This window comes from Gobius niger, assembly GCF_951799975.1.
Source record: "Gobius niger genome assembly, chromosome: 1".
In the NCBI taxonomy this organism is placed as follows: domain Eukaryota; kingdom Metazoa; phylum Chordata; class Actinopteri; order Gobiiformes; family Gobiidae; genus Gobius; species Gobius niger.
Window position 1 is genome coordinate 56,621,221 of NC_136852.1, and position 17,749 is coordinate 56,638,969.

General features: G+C 44.0%; 2 protein-coding genes across 2 annotated transcripts; both read left to right on the plus strand.

Moving 5' to 3' along the window:
• Positions 1–267: 267 nt before the first annotated feature.
• On the plus strand, positions 268–9,538 carry LOC306962740 (tRNA (32-2'-O)-methyltransferase regulator THADA). Its single transcript, XM_079556007.1, has 31 exons — positions 268–439; positions 512–692; positions 767–853; positions 930–954; positions 1,087–1,235; positions 1,306–1,428; positions 1,527–1,644; positions 1,721–1,866; positions 1,951–2,035; positions 2,114–2,250; positions 2,320–2,517; positions 2,587–3,295; positions 3,377–3,529; positions 3,620–3,729; positions 3,805–3,965; positions 4,036–4,190; positions 4,271–4,435; positions 4,511–4,659; positions 4,725–4,862; positions 4,933–5,037; positions 5,107–5,307; positions 5,383–5,533; positions 5,606–5,858; positions 5,940–6,176; positions 6,245–6,446; positions 6,527–6,709; positions 6,942–7,186; positions 7,263–7,427; positions 7,930–8,190; positions 8,269–8,471; positions 9,090–9,538. Exons 1-31 carry the CDS (start codon positions 285–287, stop codon positions 9,329–9,331), a joined length of 5,592 nt encoding a protein of 1,863 aa, XP_079412133.1. The 5' UTR covers positions 268–284; the 3' UTR covers positions 9,332–9,538.
• Positions 9,539–13,685: 4,147 nt separating this feature from the next.
• On the plus strand, positions 13,686–17,651 carry pik3ip1 (phosphoinositide-3-kinase interacting protein 1). Its single transcript, XM_079571204.1, has 6 exons — positions 13,686–13,919; positions 14,034–14,162; positions 14,878–14,994; positions 16,113–16,283; positions 16,455–16,533; positions 17,064–17,651. The coding sequence occupies exons 1-6, from the start codon at positions 13,847–13,849 to the stop codon at positions 17,275–17,277; spliced, it is 783 nt and encodes a 260-aa protein (XP_079427330.1). The 5' UTR covers positions 13,686–13,846; the 3' UTR covers positions 17,278–17,651.
• The last annotated feature ends 98 nt before the right edge of the window (positions 17,652–17,749 follow it).

The following is a 17,749-nucleotide window of genomic DNA, read 5'->3' on the forward strand; positions in this document are numbered from 1 at the left end:
ATAAAACCTGAGAGAGCGCCCTCTTCTGGTTGAGGAGGGTTGCAGTTGTACTTTGATTTGGTTTTCGAACAGCCATTGATTAATGATTTATGGCAAGGACATGATGGCATTAAATGGCGTGTATCTTTTTTGTATTGTATTTTATTTGCTCAGAAATTCTGACACATCCACATTTACATCTCATATCGACTTCAGCCTCTTAGTGGCAGCACTTTGCTAAGCGCTTTCTCAGAACCATAGAAGCAGCCCCGGCTGTGTCACGTGACATCAACACTTCAGAATACATGTGGTCTAATGAGCAGTTAGAATTAAACTTAAATATGTCGTTTGACGAGCTTCTAGCAAGTCTGCAGAAGTGTGTTGTTTCTGGGGAGCAAGAGCAAGATAATGTTAGTCAAGATCTTAGCCTTTTTTATGAGAAACTTTCGGAGTCTTCGAGGTATGTGCAAACACGAACAGCAGTAGTTGCGCATGGATTACTCTATAGTTACAGTATTACCTGTATCAACAGAAGTACCGTGAAGAGATCAAAGGAGCGATGTTTGGAGGAGGCTGTCCAGCTGCTGAAGCGTGTTTCCACGACGCAATTGCTTGGTTTAGAAGAGAGCCTTTTGTTGCTCATTGTCAAAGTTATTATTTCGCTCCAGTTAGACACTGTCGGCATATCCACAGCTTGTGGTAAAATCGATCAGGTCAGATTATACATTATTTATTAAGTGTAGTCCATATTGCAAAAATGATTTGTTGAATTTGTTGTATTTTGTAGATGTTGCAACAACTGAAAAATGTGAATCAGCAACTGGTGTACAGAGAAATAAAAAACTGCTTGCTGTCAATTTTACAAAAAGATCAGGTAGTTACAAACATTACTGTCTACTTGGTTATGAAAGCAGTCACATGTCTCAAATCATACATTTCTGTTTTTTCAGTTGTCACTGGATGATCTGCAAACAGGTTGGTACACAAACTATTACAGCCAGACTCCTCTAGTGTGTGGGGGCCTGTTTTGATAAGCGAACATCAAACAGTTGATATTTGGAACATTTGTTTGACTGTACTTTGTTTTTTCACTTGCCTTTTCTGAAGCATGCATGTTCCTGGAAGACAGCGTTGTTGGTCGAGAGGTATGGCAAGACTTCTGTTTGCCTCTAATGCAGAAAGTAGCTGAACAATTTACAGTGATACTTGAAGAAGAACCTTTCAGAGATGGTCCAATTTGCTATGCTGCGGTGAAGGTACATTTGATAAGCACTTTGCACTTTCTCTTAGTAAGAACGTACTACCTAACATTGTCTTTTTCTTTAGCTTTGCTTGCAGATATTTCAGCTATTGCCAAATCAAGTGTCTCCTATTGTGTGGACAAAGATGGAAGGGAACCAAGTGGCACAAAACCTCCTACAAGCTCTAGTAGACGTCATATATGGACAGGTTCTGGGAAAGGCTGGCTATATATCAAGACTATTGAACTGTCGCACTGTAGAAAAAATGTACTAGTCATATTGTATGGTTTTATTTTTCCATTTTAGTGCTGCAATAGAGACACCTGTTTATTGGCAGGTAATGCAGTGGCCATGCTGCTCAACACCTCGCAAAGCCAAGCAGCGGGACATGCAGCCTGGCGTCTACTTCAGATCTCACATCAAGGTATCTTAGACCTGAACTAAAGTAAAACACGTTTGATTCATTTTATGGCTTGAGATTTTTTTCCTTTATTTCCCAGAATGTGGGGTTTTAACAGTAGGTAGTCTCCAGGTGAACTGCAGATCCATGATGAAGAAGGATCTGGCTGTTTTGGCCGTCAGCAGAGGAGTCCTGACCTGCTGTCGAGCCCATGTTCTGCTCAGCTCAAACACAGAGGCCAAAGAAGTATTGGTTCATCTACAACATGGCTTTTATTTGCAGCTGAAGTTATCGTATAGTTAATTCTGTTTCCCATTTGTGTCCTTTCAGACGTGTTTACTGGTGAAGGGTTTGTTTTCTGTTATATTCAGTTTGTGTGAGGAGAAGCTGGACTGTCATTACTTTGCCTTTGAAGGTCAGTAATGCCTCTTGTTTTCAAGCCATGGAAAAGGCCTGAATGAGTTAAGTGTTAACACATAATATATTGTTTCAGTGTTAACTCTTTGGCTGAAGAAAATGAGAGAATGCTTTGCTGATGTCTGGCAGATGACAGGGGCTCGCCTTCTGTCTGAAAGCAGCAGCCTACAACAGCAACTTATTCATATCATTTTGACCAATGCTGACAGCCCTGTGAGTCAAAACAATGTCACACTGTTCTTTACGTGTATTTAACTTTAACTGTAATTGTATTTTCTACAGGTAGAGGGAGTGCCAGAATTGGCCCGTGGTGCCTTTGCTCTGCTGTTGGAGCTCTATCAGATGGATTGTGATCTGTCTGGTGCCGCTGACAGGTCTCTGTATTCTTTGTTATTGCTTAGAATCGCCAACATGCCTTGGGAAAATAAAGCCAAATATTATCAGTTATGTGCACTGCTCCCATATTTGGGTACTGACAAGGTGAGGGGCATATGACACATTGCGGTTCCATTTATTTGCCGTACTGACTTCTGCTTTTCCATTTCAAAGATATTACTTCATTGCCCTGAGACATCTGATCATCTGCTGAAGTGTCTGAGCACAAATCACCTCTCCCCTTGTGCATCAGAGCTTTATAAATGTTTGATCCAGCAGCAGAACCGCGAACTCCTCAATCATGAGGAAGCATATCTTGCAGATCAGTGGGCAAAGCGCTGGAAACCACTCCTTCTTGAGGCACTTACATCTGACGTGACCGTTTTACAAAACAACAGCTCGACACATTTGTTACCCAGTACTTTTCGTGTGTTTCCTTCTGCCGTGGAGCCCCTGTTGGGCTCTCTTGACCCGAGCTCCGCAGGTCATCTGTACGCCTGGGCCTGTATTGTGAGCTCATACAGGGCCACGACTGGGCGTTCCCCTTGGACCCTGCAGAAAGGTGCCACTCTCCAGATCCTCCATCTGGCCTTAGAGTCTGCGGACGACAAAGTGCGTCTGGCTGCTTTCAGTCTCCTCTGCTACAGCCCTAAAACCAAAGACTGCCCAACACAAGAGGAACTTCAATTAATGAAGAACTTTATTCCGCAAAATTTAAATTGTGAATCTTCATCCTTTCGCCAACATTTTCAAAGTGGAGTGAGGCGGTTCTTGGTCCGTATCAGAGACTGTTGCTTGTCCTTTGTCAAAGTCCAAAATGGCAAAAAGAAACAAGATATTGTGAATAAACTGGAGGTCAATGCCTTACTGAAGCAGGGAACAGGTGATGCATTTTGTACTTTGTGAAACTCGGCTTTACCAAATATAACCATCAAGACTGTTCTCTAAATGTTTTGTTCTGTAGAGTTTGTTGATTGGTTGGGAGATCTTCCATACTGCTATCTGGCACCAGGTCATAGCTACCAAAGAAAGAAGACTGCTTTGCTGATCCTCACCGCAGTGTTAGAAACATGTACTGACACATGGAGCCCAGACAAAAAGAAAGGACAACCACCAGGTGCATTTATTTGATTTGACCTGATATACATTTGAGGAAACTTGTCACTATTAAAACACTTAACAAGCTTATTTTCTTCTTTCATTTTAGTGAATATGGATTGTCTCATTCATTATGCGAGGCAAAAAGGGCAGTGGGATTTTTTCTCCCGTGCAAAACTACTTGTGCTCATCAGCTGTTTGGAGGATTCAACAAATGAGGTAGTGTAGCTTTACAAATACTTTTTGATTATTTTGAATGGGAAACAAACATGATTTCCCCCCCCCCCCTTACAGATTCGGGAACTGTCTGCAAATTTGTTGCTGAGATTTTTCCCAAACAATTTCCCAAAAGATGTTTCCACTGCTTTATTCGCACGAGCAAAACGGCTCCTGTGCAGCCCTCGAGTGCAAGAAGCGCAAATGGCAGCACTGATGACAAAGGTTCTCCATCTGATGTAGGTTATGCTCTTCTCTCTCTTTGTCACTGTGTGTAAATGTTTTATTACAAAACACTGATATTTCCAGATCACACAGCGCTTTGGAGGACAATGTTGCTCTCAATAATTGTTCTGACAATCTAGAAATAGACTTTGTGAGATTTTTATTGAAAGAATTGGAGGAACATTATTGTACAGCCAAGTCTGACATGATGCTAGCTGCCAGAACGAAGCCTTTACATGGTGAGACATGGCAAAGTTGAACCCAAAATCGTTTGCAGCTCACAAAAACGTTCAATTACATTAAAATGTTGATGTTTCAGGGATCTTGACTGCTCTTCAGAAGTGTTTTTTTGACTCACCCAGTCGCATATGTGACAAACTCGACAGTAGCCTGACCAATGCTGCCTTAGACCTTTTAGAAAAAATGTCTCAGCTTCTTCTGGGTGTGTTATACGGAGACCAAGAGGGCGGCGCAAATGACCAAGGTAAAAGATCAATCTATTTTGTTCATATACATATAAAAAATTATATGTATATATATTTGTTTATATGTTTTGTAGATGTAGCCCCTTCGTTTTGTGATATGGGGAATGCAATCACTAGTTTAATTGGCCAGGCCTCAGGTGGTGGTCATGTGGATTCGGAGGAGTGTGTTTTGTTGTCAGAGGATCACAGCCTCGTTCTCACCTGCTGCTGGGTCTCCCTCAAGGTACAACATATTACCTGTGTGATATACTGTATATGTGCTCCTGACTGCACGTTCTGTGTTCACAGGAAACTGGAATATTTTTGGGTTCTCTGGTGGAGTATGTTCTGAGTCAGCGTGAGGGCTCTAACCAGCTTTTTACAAAAACAGATCTGAAAAGAGCATCAAGAGTCTTCTGGAATATTCTGCTAAAATGCCGTCAGTGGGTGAGTTAAACAAAGTGAAGAAGCTTTTACATTAATGGCAGTTTACATAAACAATATTTTACTACACCAGGGGGCAGTAGAAGGTTGCTGTATTGGCTTTACAAAGTTTTGTGCTTCTCTGATGAGGAGTAATGATCCAGAACTAAAGGAAATCCCTGCAGACATGTTAAGACAAGTGCGTATCACTGTTTGCTGCTTATTTTCAGTGTACATTCGTAATGGAATGCCTGTTGTTCACAAACAGGCACTGCAGGTGATAGCATCTCCCAGATCCACGTCAGTGACGCGGCGTGCTGCAGGCTTACCCATGCTCATTCTCTGCGTGCTCTCAGCAGAGGAGGCCAGCAAGGGCCGGCCTCTTTTAGCCCACAGTGTAGAGTTTTTACTGGACACAGCCAAAGCTCCTCTGCCTGAGAGTTGGGATGAGACCCTGGACCTCCCACAGGTTGAACTACAATGTTTAATCCAGATTCTTTTTATGTCAGGATTAGAGCTAGTAACCTCTTACTGCCTCTTACAGGTGTGTGCGGTTCATACTTTGCAAGCCCTGGTGCGTAGCACAGCACTGGGGTCGGCAGTCCTTCAGTTTGCTCCAACTGTGGCCATCCTTTCACTGACTCTGTTGAGTTCTTCCTGCTGGGCCATGAGAAACGCTGCTCTGCAGCTCTACAGTAGGGAACATAAATATGAATTTATTATTGTGCTATTACTATGATGAGACAAATGTATAACTCATCCTTTAGGCACGCTCTGCTCTCGAATGATTGGCCACTGTCCCAGCGGTGAAGACGACAAGAGTGTCCAAAATGGGATGTCCTCAACTGCTTTCTTTTGCCACTACAGTGCACTACAGCCATTTCTCATGGCAGAACTGAAAGAAGCGGCACATGTTTTGCGGAGTCAAACTAATGAAGCTCGGCTTCACCTCAAGCCTTCTCTCTTCCCGATCCTCACCCTGTTAGCGCAACTTCACCCCGGGGTTCAAGACGCAACCCAGTAAGAGTTTATCAATAGTATGGGAGGACCATGGCTTTGTGTCTAATAATTATTAGAATTTATGTTGTTTTTACTTTACAGACCTCGGTCAGACTTTTTACCTTATTTACTTCAGCTTTCTGCCAGTCCTGTTTACAATGTCAGAATAATGGCATCCAGGGCTTTGGTAGCAATAACACCCACCTCTGAAATTATGAATATTCTTCTCACACTGGTGGGACAACTCCCGAGCTCAGAACAGAGATATTGTCATAACTGGCTGCATGGACACCTGCTACAGATCAAAGCTCTGCTCAGCAGAGCCCTTTGCACTCACAGGTGAGTTATGCCATACTTTTATTCCCATTGCAATGTATGCATTTTTTCAAAGCCTCTGCTTTTTGTAGCCCAATAACGGAGATGTACGACGTAGTAAGCCAATTGGAGGCGTCGCTCTGGTTGGCAACAGAAGCAGAGCACTGCCCCCTGCTGAAAATGGTTTATGTTGAGGTGGTACAAAACATAAAAAGATATTGCTCAGAACCTTTTCTCTCAAAACTTATGAAAATACTCACTGAAGACTTCCAAAAGCCTCAACAAGAGATTCAGGTAAACTACGCACGTATGCAAATATAATATATATGTTTATATAATGTTTTCTCTTAATATATTTACTGCTACATTGACAGATTGGCCTCTCATCCTTTCATCAAAGAGCAGTTCATTTTCTATGCACAGAGCACCTGTGGGCAGCTCACATATGGGAGCAGTTTTGTACTTTGAGCCCTGACATGAAGCTCATTCTGGTGAAGTGCTCCGTGGATGGGTGTAGCTCAAAACAAAACAAAGAGCTGATCCACAGGGTGTTACAGGTGAGTCCTCATCTACTCAGTTTCAGAAACGAAGCAAACGACAACTTCAAAACCTGTTCTGCAACTTGGACAATCACACCTGTCCCAGAGCACAATGTCTGGAACAAGAGACCGGTTTCAGAATCCTGCTAACACTGATTCATATTACTGCATCCATCTTCTTTTAACAAAAGACTGCCAGATGCCTCGTAATCAATGCCTAGATATTGTACATTTGATTGTTTGAATTTAGGAAAACCTGCTGGATGCCTTACGGAGGCGTTGTGCAGAATATCGCCATATGTACCTTTCTGCGCTTGTAAAGCTAGCGACTTCAGATGATCCTCTTTTGCCACAACCGCCACTAAAAAACCCTCTAGAAGAGCCTACTTTGGTTAAATGTTTGGAGTTGCTACTTGAGGATGTGGAGGCCCAAAGGGGTGGGCCTGAGTTCCTGTCCCAGGCCCTGTGTGCTGTTAGTTTACTTCTACGTCACAGGTGAGAGTTTAGCTGTTTTCAAATACATTTAATGAGATTACAAGCAAACACAGTATTATTATTATTGTGTACATAGTTCTAGCTTCTCCACTTTAGAGCGGTGGTGTCAAGTGTTGGAGAGCCACTGTTTACCAAATGCGCCTGAAGTGCTCAGAGCGGCTTGTGCCGAGGCTTTGATTTTGGCTGGAGCCTCTTTTCTGAACCACAGCTCGAGCCAAGAAAATCCGGCCCTAATGATCAGGTACTGAAACGCCACAGAGGAAGCACATAGACACACAAAAACCCTTTTCAAGGGTTATTAACACAATATTCATTTATGCAGCATTACTTTACAAGGCCAGATGTATACAATAACGTTAATGTTTTAATAACATTAATGTAGCTATCCTTAATGACTCTTTTAGACATTTATTCTAGACCAACTATGGTATAACCGTAAACTGTTGGTAAATGCAGGAAAAATTACAATAGATTACAAGAACTCACAATAATACAGATTTATTTAATTACGTTTTAGCCTATGTCTGAGTCCTGATGAAGTATTTTCCTGTCTAGTGATGACATCAACAGCATTTTCATTCAATAAATTCAATTCAATAAATTGATGAAGTTCTGAACTTTTCTTTTAATTCCACATCCATAAACTAAACTTCATCAAGTCTTAACCATCGCTTAATGCTTCTTTCTTGTTATTATATAGAGTGTGCAGCTAATCATAATTCTGTCGTTCTGACGTTTTGCAGGTTGGTCAACACTGGCCTTTACTTACTGCAAGACCAAAGTGTGGCCGTCAGAATGAAAGCAGCGTATTTTGCCTCGATGCTAAAGCGCTGTGGTAGTGCTGCACGGGGGAGCATCTATGTCATGCAGGTGAACAAGGCTCTGCCTTTCCTCCTGGATCAGCTACTGGACCATTGCTGGGACTCTCGCACTGTTGACCTCCTACTCTCTCACCTGCCTCAGTCTGACCTCATAACTGTGCAGAGAAATGTCTTGCAAAATAAGTGCGTGCCCAACCTTATTTAGTAACCCTTGCGCAAACAAAGAAAATATTTGCCTAAGTATTTTCCCCTCTGATCCAGGTGTGTCACTCTGTATGAGCAAGACGAGGCCAATGTGTTTGCAGAGCCGTCGGTGATGTGCGCTCATGTGCTGCCGTATTTGCTGCAGGTGGCTGATGAACACAGTCAGTCCCCGTGTTTGGAGCAACGCCTGAACGCCTGGGCAAAGGAGAGCGGTCCACAAGTACTGGACGACCTCAGAGTTTGCAAAGAACTCTCGTCAGGTACAGTAGTATGAAGTTCTATAAACCTATCGCATGACAGCCCCAAGATTAGCCGCCTTTGGTCTGCTTTTATTTTTTCTCAAATTGTTTGTTTCAGTTTTAAAGAGTATGACATCAGCAGTTTCATAGAGCTATTGTTCTGTTGTTGACGCAGAGTGGGTTCAGGAAGGACACTCTAATCATTTGTGGTTATGTTTAAGTCTGGAAAATGTTTTTATTCTTAGCAAATTCCCGCTCAGGCTTTTACAGAGGCTTTATCTTTCTGTATCTTTGGCAATGGATTTTCAAAAACAACACAACAATAAATTGGGAGCCATAGAACGGGTCTGCAGCTGTTGTTCTGCTACATCATTTAGGAAATGTTTGTGTAAGTCTTAGTTGCTTGTTGTGTTTTCTATAGTAGAGAAAAGTTGGTACTTGATAGTTTTAAAGTTACAGATGTTTTGCTTCATCCCACGAAGCTTCTTGGATGAGAGGCGTAATGTCAGCAATAATAAGGAAACTATTAGAACAATGGGTTCTAATTCGAACCCATTGTGCATTAAGTCTTAAAGAGTTTTCCAATTTTACTGGAGATAACTTGTATCCCTTGTTGTAAAAACGTATATTTTTCTGTAGGTGAAATGCAGACATGGCTGACCATCCTGGCAGACCACCACTTTCACAGTGCACTTTGTGGCGTGTTGGCCCGGGCCGCCCTCCTCATGCGGCTTACGAAAGCATCTACTGGACTTCCAGGCATCTGCGACCCCTCCGCTCTGCAGCAGACGGTAAATGCTGTTTGCGCGGTATTGAGAGAGAATGGGGTCCACTTCCCTCCTGCTCTCTCAACTGTCGTGGCAGGGGAGCTGTCAGAGTGAGGCAACTCCCAGGGTCAAAGCCAAGCTGCTGTTCAGGCCTGGGATAAAATTGCATGTGGATATTTTTGGATACACATGACAACTACATGGGCATGAATGAGCTGTATTCCTGCTGATTCTGCAGTACTTGAGCTTTTGGACGCCTCATTCACTGGTTATGTAAGCTACTCTGAATAACTTTCTCCATAGAAAAATCAACTATACAAATGAGACTCTAACGGATCGGTTTTCTGGTTGGGTTCAGAAAAATTCAGACCTTTTTTTAATTGTTTGTAATTTATTATATAGCATGACGTCTGATAATGGGCTGAGCCTGAAACATTGCATTCGGTGCTGAAGCTACCTGGCTGTGCCAACTTTTCTCCACTTTCAGCTTCACTTTTGTTTTAGATCCAGCACCCCATCAACCTTTTGGATGTGCGTGTCTTTTAATTTTTATGAGAAATTCCACTAATTTCCTCTGATGCAGGAATTTTTTTTTTTAATACTGTGAATTCATGTGAACATGAAGTAGAAATCAGAAGAATCCAGTTTTATATGGTGACGTAATCCCCGAGCTTCTTGGAAAATTGGCCCCTGAGTGCCCAGTAGGGAAATATCGTGTGTGCTTTAATGCTCCATTAGAGGCCTTCTGTCTGGATAAGTGTCCATTTTCCACAGCCACATGTGGCTAGAGATGATGTGTGTAATACAATAAAGAACCGGTCGATTTTTATTATTCTCTTTCATTTTTATTTGAGCCACAAAAACATGAATAGTCTCACACCATTACATCATAGCAACTTCAACCTTTTTAGAGAGTGTCAAACTGAAAGACAACTTGTATTTACTATATAATACACCAACTACTGAGGTGCCTCTTGCAGCCTCAAAACCGTGATCATCTTTCTCTGGCGTTACACAAATATGTCATTTGAGATGCATTTGGATGAGTATCAGATGACGCTCGCTCTGGTTTCCCCAATGAGCTGTACCTTGAATCGATGTGACGAGAGTAATACTGTTTTGTAGCCAATAAATGGATTTCTGTTCCAGTTTTGTTTTGTGTTGACAATGAAGATCCCAGAGTAAATGTAAATAAGGGTTTGCACTTTGCTCTAAAGTTTAAAGCCAAAAGTTTATCTGACAGTCTGACCCCTGACCCCAGAACAATGGCATATTAGTGCTGTATATATGTCTAAACAAAAAACACATTTCCCTAAAAGTTGAAGATGACTGAAGCCATACAACTGACATGAAGCGTAATGAGTGGGATGTTTCTTTGATGGCAACACAACCTCCTTCCAAGGTAACTTTGTCGACAAATATAACTTTATATAATATAACTATTCTTATTCCATCCACCCATTTTCTTCCGCTTTATCTGGGGCCAGGTCGCGGGGGCAGCAGTCTCAGCAGAGATGCCCAGACTTCCCGATCCAGGCACACCTCCACCAGCTGTTCTGGGGGGACCCCGAGGCGACACCAGGCCAGCTCAGAGACATAGTCCCACCAGCGTGTCCTGGGCCTTCACCGAGGCCTTGTCCCACTAGGACATGCCTGGAACACCTCCCGTGGGAGGCGACCAGGAGGCATCCGGAACAGATGCCCTAGCCACCTCAGCTGGCTCCTTTCGACTTAAAGGAACCACGACTCTACTCCGAGCTCCTCCCGGGTAACTGAGATCCTCACCCGATCTCGGAGGGTGCGCCCAGCCACCCTGCGAAGGAAACTCATTTCGGCCGATTGTATTTGCGATCTTGTCCTTTCGGTCATTACCCAAATCTCATGACCATAGGTGAGAGTGGGAACGTAGATCGATCGGTAAATCAAGAGCTTTGCCCCAGACTCAGCTCCCTCTTCACCACGACAGACCGATACAGCGACCGCATCACTGCTGACGCCGCACCGATCCGTCTGTCGATCTCACGCTCCATCCGTCCCTCACTCGTGAACAAGACCCCGAGATACTTGAACTCCTCCACTTGAGGTAAGGACTCTCCACCGACCTGTAGAGGGGAAGCCACCTTTGCCGGTGGAGAACCATGGCCTCAGATTTGGAGGTGCTGATCCTCATCCCGGCCGCTACACACTCGGCTGCAAACCGCTCCAGAGCGTGCTGAAGGTCCTGGTTTGTTGAAGCCAACAGAACAACATCGTCTGCAAACAGCAGAGATGAGACTCTGAGGCTCCCAGAGACCTTACGGCCACAACTACGAGCAGCCGCATCGACAATAGAGGAGGAGAACAGGGTCCACTCGGACTCCATGTCCCCAGCCTCCCTCGGAATCCGGGTGAAGCTCTTCCGGAGGTGGGAGTTGAAGACCCCACTGACAGAGGGATCCGCCAGACGTTCCCAACAGACCCTCACAACGCGTTTGGGCCTGCCAGGTCTGACCGGCTTCCTCCCCTGCCAGCGGATCCAGCTCACCACCAGGTGATGATCAGTTGACAGCTCAGCCCCTCTCCTCACCCGAGTGTCCGAGACACACGGCCGGAGATCAGATGACACAACTACTAAGTCGATCATCGACCTCCTGCCTAGGGTGTCCTGGTGCCACGTGCACTTGTGGACACCCTTGTGCTCGAACATGGTGTTCGTTATGGACAAACCGTGACTAACACAGAAGTCCAATAACAGAACACCAATCGGGTTCAGATTGGGGAGGCCGTTCCTCCCAATCACTCCCTCCCAGGTCTCACTGTCGTTACCCACGTGGGCGTTGAAGTCCCCCAGTAGAACAATGGAGTCCCCAGTCGGAGCACCATCTAGTACCCCTCCCAGGGACTCCAAGAATGCACCGATGTTGGGCCCGTAGGCCGAGACAACGATGAGAGACCTGTCCCCGACCCGAAGGCGTAGGGACGCGACCCTCTTGTTCACCGGGGTGAACTCCAACACGTGACGGCTGAGCTGGGGGGATATGAGCAAACCCACCCCAGCCCGCCGCCTCTCCCCGCGGGCAACTCCAGAAAAATGGAGAGTCCAGCCTCTCTCCAGGAGTTGAGATCCGGAACCCAAGCTGTGCGTGGAGGTGAGCCCGACTATATCTAGCCGGTATCTCTCAACCTCCCGCACAAGCTCAGGCTCCTTCCCCCCCAGTGAGGTGACGTTCCAAGTCCCGGACCCCAGAAGCTGCGCACGCGGACCAGGTCGTCGAGGCACCTGCCTCTGACTGCCACCCAGTCCTCTCTGCACCCGACCCCTACGGATCCCTCTGTGGGTGGTGGGTCCACAGGAGAGCGGGCCTACGTCGTCCCTTCAGGCTGTGCCAGGCCGGGCCCTGTGGGCAGAGGCCCGGCCACCAGACGCTCGCGTTCAGGCACCAACCCCAGGTCTGGCTCCAGGGTGGGGCCCCGGCTGCGCCATGCCGGGCGACGTCTCGGTCCTTGCGTGTTTCACATCCATATGAGTCTTTTGAACTGCTCTTCGTCTGACCCGTCACCTCGGACCTGTTTGCCATGGGAGACCCTACCAGGGGCATAAAGCCCCAGACAACATAGCTCCTCGGATCATTCGGGCACTCAAACAACCCCACTACGTTAAGGTAGCAGTTCACGGGGTTGTGACTGATTTTATTTTATTTGTTCTTGAAGAATTATATAGGCTTAAGTCCCCATTAACTGTTCTAATGGGGGTTGCGGCTCCAAAAAGGTTGAGAACCACTGCATGAATTTTATTGGATTTTTGTATCATTGTAACAATTTTCTATAATAAAGGCAAAGTAATTTTGCAGTGTCCTTATCTTGGGTGTAATTTACTCCCTTCTGATTCACTGGACAATCCTATTTGAACACTCACAGATTGCTGAATGTAATGTGGCTTCTAGGTCAGGGGTTCCCAAACTTTTAAAGCCATGACCCCCAAAATCAGTCAACCAACAACTCAGGGACCCCTTTCTGTAAAATTCAATTCACGTTTATAATAAGTTTAGGTGCAAAACATTTAAAATCTGGTTTAATTAGTTAGTTTGGATGCTGTATTTTGATATTTGGCTTCATATAGATCAAATATGCTGTTTTCAATCAAAAATACATCAAATTCAATGTCAGAAATTTACTGTTTCTAGGTAAAACTATAAAAACACAGGCAGCCTAATTAGATTGTAACTATGTTGTCCACTCAACACCTCATCCCCATCACTTACAGGTCTTCACAATGGCTCTAAAAATAGTGGATTTTCATATAGCCTATGATGCTTGTAAGAATTGAGTGGATCAAGCACAAAAAATGTAATTTGCCCCATTTGTCTTTATTGACAGAAAAAGTGTTTCACATTTTGGGGGGAGTGTGACTGACTGAACAGAGGTCGGCTTTAGGACCTTGAAGTGCCTCAAAGGGCTGCACCCAGTTGCCTCCTCCCACTGAAAGCTGTTTACGAAGAAAGCTGACTCCTGCCCGTGACAATAACAAGGACCCAGTGAAAAGTGCAGTGTGACTGATGGCTGCAGCACAGGCTCTCTGTCTTTTTCCACGCATTTCGAGCGTATGTTAGAACTTTCTTTCTATTCCAATACATGCACTGAACCTTCAACATGCTCTCCTCGTTGCACTTTGTTTGCATGAGCGTGTTTTTTGTGGCCAACGTGTTCAGCCAGGAGACAAAAGGTAATGCCTGATTTATCACTTATTTCTCCGCAAAATCGCTATGATTGCCCAATGCATCGATCTACTATATGCTTTTGGTTTACAATGCGGTTCTTTCTTCGTGTGCCATCTCAGACTGTGTGGAATCCAATGGAGTGGATTACAGAGGGAATCAACAGAGCACCTCCTCGGGTCTCACTTGTATGAACTGGCAAAACTCTTCAAGAGACTACGATGTTGAGGCCCATCCTGACTCACAAAATGGTAAGTATTCCATCTTTTTTTCCCCTCAGTTGCTGTTAGGCTTGTCACAATAACAAATTTGAAGTTCGATATATTGAGGCAGGAAAGTATCGCGATAAACTATATTATTGACTCTACCGATACTGGATACTGTCAACTCTCAGGGATAAATGACAGTAAACCTTTGTTCTAAAACGTACATCATCATATCCTAAAATACCGCACAAGCTGCAATAAACATGAAATATAATGCAACTAAATTTGCTTCAGTTAGAAATCAACGTTTTACAAAGAAAAAATATCAAGCCCAAAAATATATCGTTTATCTGTTATTGAACGATAAGTCGATGTTATCGTGACAGCCCTGATTGCTGTCTTTGCATTGTTCCGGCCTCCTATTCTTGCTACCGTCTCTTTAGTCAGTGGCACTTTTCAGCAACTTATCAGCTGTGTACAAACAGTTTATAAAGTAATCTTACTTGCACTGTATGATATCGTAGTTATTTATGACTCAAGATAACACTTTGCTTTTACACACTGACAATTACATGCAATGCACACAGCAGCTGCAGTTTCCTCTGGCAGCCTGTTAAAGGTACTCAGATGAACTAATGTTAATGATTCATAAGCTCTTTGTATGCCTCCTCCAATGCAGGACAAATAGACACAAGGGGCTGAATATTTTCACAGTAAACAGCTGTCTGAGGTGATTTATTTGTTTGTGTTCGCTCCATAGGTGTTGGAGATCACAATCACTGTCGAAATCCAGATTTGGCTGAGGGGCCTTGGTGCTACATTACTGGGCCAGATGGAACAATTCAGAGGGAGTTCTGCAGCATTGAGGCATGCCAAGGTACAAACAATAAACTAAAGTCACCTAATGTTTTCTGTTTGCTACTTGAATAGTAATATTTGTTCTTAAGAAGCTCATTCTATCCAGTTTTTTTTTTTTTGCTGTTTTGCTGCAACATGGCAAAGTCAAGCAACCCTTTGTTCACGAAATGCCTTGAATTATTGTGGATTTCCTGTTCTAAAAGTATATTAGGTCAGTCGGCCACAGCATTTAGAAAAAAAGTTCTTCTCCCTTTCAGCCAAGGCACAAAAACAATGTCTGCAGTCACACGTGAGACTCAAAAGTTTGAAGGCAAGCAGTTGGCCACACCCCAAACACACTGTGATTGGCCCAGAGGAACAGTCTTCCCATAGATACAGCAGTTAGTTGGCTGCTTTTGTGTCTGGCGTCATGCCCTTTAACGTTAGATGAGTTCGTAAACAACCACTTGAACTGCCATGATGGAGAAAGAGTGAAAGTTCCAGTGGCGTAGTCTTGCCTCTTCCGAAAATAGAAATGCTTACATGTATGTGGTACATGTTACAAATCATGTGCTCCTCGCTCTCACTGAGCTCCAAGTAATGATAGTAAGAGTGCAAGAGCAACCTCAGAACCTTCTCTCTGCAGTGGACCCTGCATCAGTGCTAATGTTATTGAGCTGAGTGAAACGGAAAACCACCTGGGCCAAGCCAAAGCACTCAAGAGGCGAGGCAAATCAAAATGTCTTTGATGCGCTTGCCTACGATAAGTACATTTAGGTGCCAGTGAGGAAATGCAATTGTGTGAAATTTATCTTTTTTCTGTCTCCGGGTATAAAACCTCCCATTGGTTAACTGATTAGCAGACCAGCAACAGTATGGGGAAAAAAGTTTATATTTGATTCTAGTTGTTATGACTATGTGAAAGATGTTTATGAAGAGATGTGAAAAGTTTATCCAATTCAAGGTCAGTTTATGACAACTGACATTCAGCCTTGCAGGAAAAGATACATACAGTACAAAAAGACAAAAGGATCTACTATTAACAATTTAAAGATGGATTCAAAATTGCTCACACACATTTTGACTTTTCATGCTGTTCGCTACCACCCCCATTTCCTGATTAAAATTATTAATATGTGACTGTATCTTTATGTCCAGACCAAAGTACAGCTGCAGCACCAGAGGCTGGTTCCCCTCGCCCGGGAACCACTCCTTCCACTGGCAAGATGGGCCCCGCTCAGGGAGCAGGGGCCGAGGCACCGTCTGTGATGGGGGTGAGCCAGAGAGTCCGGAAAGAGCCTCAGAAGAAGAAGGATCTGGGCACTCTGGGTGAGTGTCATTGCTCACACTCACATTGTCTGTTATTGTCTGTTTTGTTTCATGGGGCAATAGTTAATACAGGATAAATCCAATATTGCCTTGACACTTAAGCACTCTTTGTGTGTGTTCACTGTGGAAGCCGTTTGTGACGTTGTCTTTAATCCTGTTTTTTCTCCTTAGGCTATGTGCTCGGCATCCTCATGATGGCTGTTATAATTATCCTTGGTGCTGGCATCACTGTGGGCTACTTCTACAAACGGTGAGAAATGGTTTAAGAATATACTTTAACATTATCCATTGTATTCCTTATGTTCAGCCTTGTATCTCGTATTGCCACAGGATGTTAAATGTCGGATGCTATAGATTTAAGATTATTCACAAATGAGAAAATCAACACATTGTAACATGTTTTGGGTTTGCAAAGCACAGCAAAAGTTTGCAGGACAAAAGAGGAGTGTTGAGACAGATTTTACTGGTAGGTCTGCTCATTGTACACAGTGATGCAAACAACAAAATGTTGGCTCCAGAACAGTGAAACTGGGAGGCCCAGTTCTCTTTGGCACAGCACATAATGCTCTGTAGATTTCTCTGCAGCTGTCAAATCTGATTAGCTGTGCCTTTCTGTTTCCAATTTTAGCTGATTAAGAATGAGGAGTTGTTATTCACTTCTATTACTATTGTTTTACATTTGCGATAGGGATTATAATGGTCAAAATGACTCCCCTGCAGCTAGGCAAGTGTAATGCCAGTGTAATGCTGTGTCTTATTGTAAAATGTGCATCTGTGCAGGGCCCGAGACCTGAAGAAACAGCATGAGCAGCGGGCATATGAGCGTGAGATGCAGAGGATCAGCTTGCCTCTTTCGGCCTTCTCTAACCCCACCTGTGAGCTTGTGGATGAAAACACTATAGTAATAACTGCAGAGCAAGAGACCACCCCGGTCCAGGACGGGGTGGAGGGCGGGGATCCACTCATGGGTCCAGCTGGTACCCCCGGAGCGTGAAGAAGACAATGCATGTGAGGGATATAAATGCAATTTAGTGGACCAAGACACTCCCACATTCTGGTCTCCTTTCTGTGAATGGAGATGTGGTGCTCCAAGACAAACAAATGCTGTGTATCTCTGTCCTCTGTTGGCATAATTGAGTAGCCGTGGACAGCAGTGAAGACAATTCCTAAATCATCATTATTACAAGTTCTCTGACCTTTGTAATCCACAGTGTCTGACTGGGAAGTCAGTGTTTTTAAACAGGTTTGTTGGTGATTTATTCTTGGGTAAAAACACAGCTTTTTGTTACTGTGTACTATTTGAAGGGGCTCTCTTTAACGATATAAATGAGGGACATAACGGCTCTGTGAGTCCCTCTCTCAGATGAAAGCGGGAAGTTAGTTGTAAAAAGTGAAGGCAAGGCTTTGCCTTTGATTTGAAAATGCCTTAGCATGATTCTTCTGAATGTATTTGTATTTTGTTACAC